This window comes from Herpailurus yagouaroundi, unplaced genomic scaffold (assembly GCF_014898765.1).
Source record: "Herpailurus yagouaroundi ecotype Mexico unplaced genomic scaffold, PumYag 194, whole genome shotgun sequence".
NCBI classification, from domain to species: domain Eukaryota; kingdom Metazoa; phylum Chordata; class Mammalia; order Carnivora; family Felidae; genus Herpailurus; species Herpailurus yagouaroundi.
In genome coordinates, this window is record NW_024412425.1 from 860052 (window position 1) to 867977 (window position 7926).

General features: G+C 55.3%; 1 protein-coding gene across 3 annotated transcripts; it reads right to left on the reverse strand.

The window, feature by feature from the left end:
- Positions 1 to 272: 272 nt before the first annotated feature.
- TIMM50 (translocase of inner mitochondrial membrane 50) lies at positions 273 to 7600 on the reverse strand. 3 transcript variants are annotated; one of them, XM_040445877.1, is made up of 11 exons: positions 7369 to 7600; positions 6363 to 6519; positions 5794 to 5825; positions 5558 to 5579; positions 3221 to 3279; positions 3010 to 3129; positions 2494 to 2598; positions 2297 to 2395; positions 1786 to 1942; positions 1368 to 1474; positions 273 to 483 (listed from the first exon to the last, which is right to left on the reverse strand). In XM_040445877.1, the coding sequence occupies exons 1-11, from the start codon at positions 7489 to 7491 to the stop codon at positions 382 to 384; spliced, it is 1083 nt and encodes a 360-aa protein (XP_040301811.1). In that variant the 5' UTR covers positions 7492 to 7600; the 3' UTR covers positions 273 to 381. The 3 variants fall into 3 exon arrangements, with proteins under 3 accessions (XP_040301811.1, XP_040301813.1, XP_040301812.1); XM_040445879.1 differs by having other exon boundaries at positions 7384 to 7598; XM_040445878.1 differs by lacking the exon at positions 7369 to 7600 and adding an exon at positions 7104 to 7126.
- Positions 7601 to 7926: the final 326 nt, after the last annotated feature.

The window sequence follows — 7926 nt, forward strand, 5'->3', positions numbered from 1 at the left end:
AGCCCCAGTGCCGCCCTCTCTTCCCTTTTCCACAGATGAGGAATCTGAGGTCAAAGAGGCAGATGCTCTTTTTGTGGGTCACACAGCACATACGAAGACATGGCCAGAGGGACCCAAGTTTTCAGATTCCCAGGCCAGGATTCAAAACCAGTCCTGATCCACCAGAGAACCTACTCCGTGCTCTGCAGCTGATCAGCCCCCATGGGACGATGACCCAAGAGTCCCGGACCTCACCCTGATGCCCCCATCTGAAGACTCTCCGGACACAGGACTGTGGCATCTGGGATGGACTTTATTGGATGTGGCTGCCCGAGCCATGGTCTGGGAGCACTGGGGCCTAGGGCCCAGGACCTAGGCAGTGAGTCTGCAGAGGCTCAGAAGTCAGGGCTGTTTGGAGCGAGGCCATAAGCGGTTGGTCAGAGAGCCAAAGAAAAGGTTCTGCTTGCTGGACTTGGAGAGCTCGGCCAGGCGCTGCTGTTCCTCCTGGGGTGAGGGACAGAGAGCAAGGTCAGCCTGGGGCCCGCAGTCTCGTCCCAGGCTCCGCCAGCCGAGAGGCCACCTTCCTTAAATCTCTACCCAGCCCAAACCCCTTCCCCAACCCCCTAGAACACCCAGCCCAGACTCAAATCGCAGGGATTGTCATGATCCCCTTCCCCAGGTCCCAGGAAGCCCCTCCCTTGAACCCTGCGAACCTATCCCAGATCCTATTTATCCTAACCTGGATGCTGCCGAGACCCTAGGCCCTTCACCAGACTGCACCGTCCTGCTCCCCAGGCCCCCAGTGCCCAGCCCTCAGCTGTATGAGCCCTGCCTGGATGCTGAAGGATCCCAGGCCTAAATCTCTAGGGCCTTGTCCTTTGGACACTCAGGAGCTCCAGCCCTACTCCCAGGCACCCAACCCGAAATCTGGTCAACTTCCATCTAGACCCCTGAGAATCTCTTTCCCAAACTCCATCCGTATTCTTAGCCTCACTTCCAAACTACCAGGATCACATCAAGACCACCAGAACGCCTTGCCCCATCCTTTCCGCCAAGTGTCCGGGGATCCCTCTCCCCAGGCTTGACTCAAACCCTCTGTCCACACCAAACCTGGGCCCTCAGATCTGCTCAAAGCTATCACAAACTACCCTTCTCCAAGAACCACGCTTGGCGTTTCCTGCCTTCTGTTCTCAAGCAGGCTGTGGAATCTACCAGCCCCTCCCCCATGACAAGAGCCCTCCCAGACAGGTTGTGTGGAAGACAAGGTCCACACTCAAGGTCTTACAGCCAGACAGCGACAGGCTGCTCCACTGCTCCTCCCCTGGGAGCTTCGGGAACTGACGTGATGCCCCCCTCCCCCACCCGCAACTGCAGATCTGAGCACCCACCTGCTCTAGCCGGCTCTGCCGCTGTTTGAAAGCCTCCAGTGGGTCATCCTCCAGGGCGTAATGCTCTAGCACAGTCCGGACATCTTCTACACGGTTCAGTGCAATGGCTGTGGGCACAGAAGGCAGGGGTCAGCCAGGCAGAAAGGCCGCAGGGAAGGATAAAGATCAGAGCTACCTGGAACATCTCTCAACACTCTAAAAGGGCTCCCTTGAACATCCCCTAAATACCCCAGAGCAACTCTAAACCTTCTCAGAAGCTTCTAAAGACTGCAAGATGCTGGTGAACCTCCACACCTCAAATATATCCAATTTTACATGGAAAAATAAATAAATAGAAGCCAGAATTAAGCATCTAACAGTCCTCTTGAGAGTCATGGGCTCCAGGGTCAGAGGCCAGGAGGTCAGGGGTCAGCCTCACTCTTGAGGAAGGCAGACAGGTCCAATAAGACCCGGTCATCAGAGTTGCCATCCCAGGGCCGCAGAGCAACGCCATTGTAGGGCTGCAGGCGGAAGGCTTCCTTCTTGCAGTCCACGACTACTACGCGGGCAGGGTCCCGATTCAGACACGAAATGTCCTGGAAATGCAAACGAGGCTGAGTCTCATATAATATAACGGTTACAATTACACAGTCCCCAAAACACTCACTTCTGAATGCAGAGACAAGAGACGGCTTCCAAACCTTATATCCATGCACTACCCCCAACCGTCTTGTTTGGAGAGGTCCTATCTACCCCCACTCCCATTCCCAGATTCAGAGGGAAGGGAGAAGAGCCTAGAGGCCCAGCCTGTGCTGGGGGAAAGCTGAAGTCCTGTTAGAACCAGACCTGGGGCAGAAGCAGGATTGAGGCTGGGGTCAGAGCTCTCTCCCTCAGGAAGTGCCAGCCCCCTACCAAGTCCCAGAAGACTGCCCACAGCCCCCACATGGCACCTTGACATGGTGCCCATCCATGTATCTTGTGGCATCCCGGAACAGGCGGTAGGAGATGAAGCCATGAGGGTCCACGCTGTCGATGAGTGGGAATGCAGTCTAGGGGTGGGATGGGAGGGAGAACAAGGTCAGGCTGAGCCCTGACCCTCCCCATCTCCCACCTCACTGACCATCCCTCCCCTGTCCTGAGGCCTTACCATGCCAGTCTCTGACGTAAAGATGACGATTTCATACAAAGGGGCGAGCTGCTGGAATAAGGTCTCGATGCCCGGACGCTTCTTAAACCTCCAGCCAGTGGCCAGCTGGGGAGGCAGTGAGGACAGTGAAAGCAGTGAGGACAGTGAAACCCCAAGACCCAGAAGCCCCCAACAGGATAAAGCTCCCCCCAGCCTGGGGGGATTCCCAGAACTGGAGGGCTCTCCCCCATCTCTGTAGTTCTTGGGGGCTCAGGAGTACATAGCTGTGACCGAGGGTCTGGGTCCCAGAGTAACAGCAGACTCCTCCGTAGCACACACTGGGTGCCGAGGCACACTTACAACAACCTACAGGGTGGGGAGTCTCGCAGTTGAGAAAAGCGAGGCAATGAGAGTGACACCTTCTTCCCTGGTGACCGTGGAGCTGGTTGCGGAGTCTCTGCTCCTGACCACGTCATCACAACGCAGCCACCCATGTCTATCTAGTGTCCCCAGCCCGCTGCCTTCCCCGGGACACACCGACCACTCAGGGTGCAGGAGGACGCCAGTTAGCTCCAAGACCAGTGTGTAGGGTGGCTGGTAATATGGCTCCTTCAGAGGGTCAGGGAGGAGACAGGGACTGGTGGGCTCAATGATCATCTGTGGAAGAAGGACAGAATGGGAACACTCAGACAAGGAGGCAGGAGCCGGTGCCGGAGGGATGGGGACCGGGCTCAGGACTCCTGCTCACCTGTCTATAGTCTTTGAAATATTTGTAAGTCCGGCGCAACTGCTGTATCAGAATTGGATCTAGGAGGACACCGGGGCACAAAGGGATTCCAAGATGAGCCACTGCTCAACCTCCTGGACACACCAGAGCTTTATTTCCCTACCAGACACAAACAGGTCTACATACCCACCTGGTATCAATGAGTTCATTTCTAAGTCCGAAGGTAGAAGGCAATGACGTGACCGCCAGGCAGGAACAAATACATTTATTCACCTGCCCAGTTTGAACGTGAATACTTATCCCCACACACCACCCAATATAGAACAGAATGTTTATACATCTGCCCACCTAAAACTCACAAATGGGGCACCTGGGTGGCTCAGTCTGTAAAGCATCCAACTCTTGGTTTCAACTCAGGTCACGATCTCACGGTTCATGAGTCTGAGCCCTGCATCGGGCTCCATGCCGATAGTGCTTGGGATTCTCTCTTGCTCTCTCTCTGTCCCTCCCCTGCTCACTCTCTCTCTCTCTCTCAAAATAAATAAACTTAAAAAAAAAAAAATTACTTTTAGGAAAAAAAAAAACCCACCTACAACTGTGCTGACGTTACGCCGTCATGTGTTTAGCTCATTTTGAACCACTCGGTTTCCAGGTATGCCTGCTTTTAATGAGTATGCTGAGCCTATCTAAACTACGCTAAGTATATACATACAGCTATACATATTAACTAATGGTTTTCAACTTGGAGCCATCTCGTCTGCCACTTTCCAGGAAACTCTGGCAATGTCTGAAGACCTACGTGCTTGTCAACATACTGACATCCAGTGGACAGAGGCCCAGCATGATGCTAAACATCCTTCAATGCACAGGGGACTCCCCCACAACAAAGAACTACCTGCTCCAAAGTACCAATTAAAAAAATCCTGTTATTTTTTTTTATTATTATTTTTTCAAACTTTTGTTTATTTAAGTAATCTCTGCACCCAACACGGGGCTTGAACTCACGACACCGAGATCAAGAGCTGCATGCTCTTCTGACTGAGCCAGCCAGGTGCCCCGAAAAACCCTGGTCCAAACGAATATACTGAATCCGGTTTAAAGCAGGGAACTTACATGACTGCCTGCTTTATTACAGCATTTTTACTCTAATTAAACCACTATCTATGGACCTGCCTTTTCAAAACCAAAATACCGGGGTGCCTGGGTGGCTTAGTCAGTTGAGCATCCAATTTCTGCTCAGGTCATGATCTCAGGGATTCTGGGTATGAGCCCTGCATCAGGCTCATTGTTGTCAGCCCAGAGCCTGCTTCGGATCCTCTGTCCCCCTACTCTCTCTGCCCCTCCCCCGCTTGTGCACACGTGTGTGCACGCTCGCTAACATTAAAAAAAACACAAAAAGGGGCGCCTGGGTGGCGCAGTCGGTTAAGCGTCCGACTTCAGCCAGGTCACGATCTCGCGGTCCGTGAGTTCGAGCCCCGCGTCGGGCTCTGGGCTGATGGCTCAGAGCCTGGAGCCTGTTTCCGATTCTGTGTCTCCCTCTCTCTCTGCCCCTCCCCCGTTCATGCTCTGTCTCTCTCTGTCCCAAAAATAAATAAACGTTGAAAAAAAATTTTTTTAATTAAAAAAAAAACAACACAAAAAAACAAAAATACTGAAACCAGTTATGTTAATAAACACACACAATGCATGTTCACCTGCTCAATTTAAATCAGTACGCTAATCTGTTTAATCCAGGAAGACTACCCACTTAAAACTTCATGCTTACCCACCTGCCCAGCTTAAATAATCAATGTGTTAACATGTGGGTTTGCAAACTTCCCCAGCACAAACAGGTGGCTTTCTGGACCTGCCAATTCTATTTTTCTCCGGGGAAGGGCCAAGTGTGACAGAACTGACAACTACTCTCTACTATCCAATTTGTTAGAAACTCTCCACCAAAAGCTGGTTAACTAAAAGAGGGAGGGAGGAAAGAGACATTGTTTTGGAAATGAGGAGCCTGATGGGGTGGGGGACTGGGAGGAACAAGAGGCTGTCATAAAGAGGAGGGGATTAAGGGTGCAGACACTCAGATCTAAGGCACAGGAAGCCATGTGTTTGGTGGCAGACAGGCCCCTCTTCCCAAGCATTCCCACCATGGACTCCCCTCCCCCATCTGTTCCCTGACCATCTGCTCCTGGGCCAGCCAAGAGGACTGGGGCTTTGTAATGCCCCTCCCCCCAAAGCCATCCAGCTGCTGACTCCCCTACCCCCCCAATGGAAGGAGGTAGAGCAGGAGGGCACCAGATGGGAAGGGCAACATCCCTATAAATGGCAGAGTAGAAAGGTTCAGGGGACCTCAGAATCTGTGCTTTTACTCACCATTGTCGAATTCATCGGGAATCTGGAAGGTAGAGACAAAAATGTAGCATTTGGGATGGCAGGGGCAGAACCCCATCAAACCCAAAAAAGGAATTTCCGGGACCTTGGGAGTAGGCAAAGGTCCCTGGGAGGGAGAGGCTCACCCCTAGACAAGAAATGAGCCCGAACAGACCAAACGGGAGAGGACACACAGGATGGGACCCCTGGCAGAGCCTCTGGGTCTCTCTCCCTCTCACCTTGGCGCCAGTTTCATCCACAGAGTTGTTTCCTGCAAGGAAGACAGGGAGGAATGAGTGAAATTAGGGCTCAGTCTCCTGGGTCTTGAGGGAGGAAGAGGGCAGGGGGCCTAGACTCCTGGGTCTGAGGAAAGAAGAAAGAGGCATGGTCTCTTAAGATCAAGAGAGAAAGGGGACTGGTAGTCAGGATTCTGGGTTCCTGAGAGAAGAGGGACTGGGGCAGGGCCTCCTAAGCCTCTGAAGGAAGAAGGGACTAGAGGGAGGGCTGGAGTTTTGGGTGCTAAAGGAACAGGCTGCTTAGGAGGCTGGCCCAGTCCTCTCCTCATCTTTCCCTCTTCCAACTGACTCTCTATATCCTAGTGCAGAACTAAGACTAGAACCTTCAGCAGAGTGGGTAGAAGGAGAAGAAAGGCCACTTCTCCCATTTCCAAGGTAGATGATGTTCTAGTTGGCTGCCTTATGCAGGGAGGAGCCAGGGGATGAAGGTGGGTGAAACTCTCAGGGGAAAGAGGTTCTACAGAAAAGAGGGCCAAGGGAACAAAATTAGGGAACAGGCATATGCCCCTCACCGAAGATATAGATGACGCTCACAGTCCCACCGGCCCCGAGCAGCCCAGCAAGCCAGAGTGCGACTTTTTTGGCGTAGCTGGGACCCTCTGTGCCTCGCTGCTGCTGTGGACCCTGAGCCTGGGCCTTAGTGCCCGTGCGGCTCCCAATCTCTGTGGCCTGCAATTGAGAAAGAGGTAGGTTAGCTGAAAGAGAAGAAAGGTCAGGATGATTGGGGCACCCTGGTTGGAGAAGAAGAATCAAGGTCGGAAGCCAGGAAGCAGACAACCACACAGCCTCGGGGTGTGGTGTCTCTGGAGGCGCAACCAGGAGACTGGATCTCTTAGAATAGTCAAAAACTAGACTGCCCCGGACCAGGCCCCAGGGATTCAAGAGTTGATAGGCCGGGTGTCCAGGATCCTGTAGGGCAGGGAAACGAGATCAGGGAGACTGGCAAGACACTGGGCTTCCAGGAGCAAGGCAACAGAGGGCACAAAAAGGGATAGGACGGGTAGGCATGGCATTTGGATGCCCGGGGCTCACAGCAGTAGGGTACAGAAGGGAAGGGATGAAAGCGAGGGCAGAGGGGCCATCGGAGTTGTAAGGGCACGAAGTGATCAGCCTGGAGGTCAGAACGGCTGGATCTCTGTCAGTGTAGAGGCAGGTTGAATCAAAAGCGCAAACATCACCACCAGCGCGGGGAAAATACCCCCAAGGCCGCGGTGCCACCCCAGCATCCCGGGCTCCTCCCCCTCAAGTATTACCTGGGCGGCCACTGAAACAGGGAACAGGTGACCTCCCCTCCCCTGGCGCCCACGTGGGGTCCAGAGGAGGTGGTGTTCTGAGGACGCACTTGAGCCCACAGCATCTAGCTCGGGGGCGCAAGCGTTGCCCACCCCGGGAGGCAGGAAACTCCCCAAAACGCGGGCGGCGTTCCATTCAGCACCCTGAGGTGCTGCGTCCCGGAACCCCCGTGCGGCGGCGGTCCGCCCAGAACTCCACGAAAGGGCTCCCGGACTCGGGGCCCACCTCCGTCCGGCTCACCTGGTCCGGGGTCCGAGGGGGCGGCGTCGCTAGCCTCGCGCACAGCCCCCGCGCGCCGAGCCGCAGCTCGCTCCACAAGCGCAGGAACAGCGCCGCCGAGGCCGCCATCTTGCGCTGACGCCACGCGGCCCCGCCCACTCGCTCCCTCCTCTCCCGTCCCCGGCTGGGGCCGCGGCCAATGGGGGCGCGGGGGACGGACGGGCGGACGGGAGCCCGAGAGAGACAAAGGCCTGCGGACGGGGAGCCGCGGGCGTGCTACCCTGGGGCCCACAGGGCACGCCAACCGGGAGGCGGGCCGCGGTCCTCCCTGAGTCTCCCTCGGGCCTTGGGGCGCTCCCCCGCCTCTGCAGCAGCACGGAGCGGGGTACCCAGTGCCCGGGGGGTAAAGCTGAGGCCACCGTGAAGGAACCTTGTGGCCGCGAGCTAGACGGTCTCGCCCTGAGGGGGTCCGCCCAGAAAGCGGGCTGCCCGCCAGCCCTCCCAGACTCTCCCTCCCCTCACGTGGAGCCCGGAGGCCGAATCTGCCTTCTCTCCCGTCCTCAG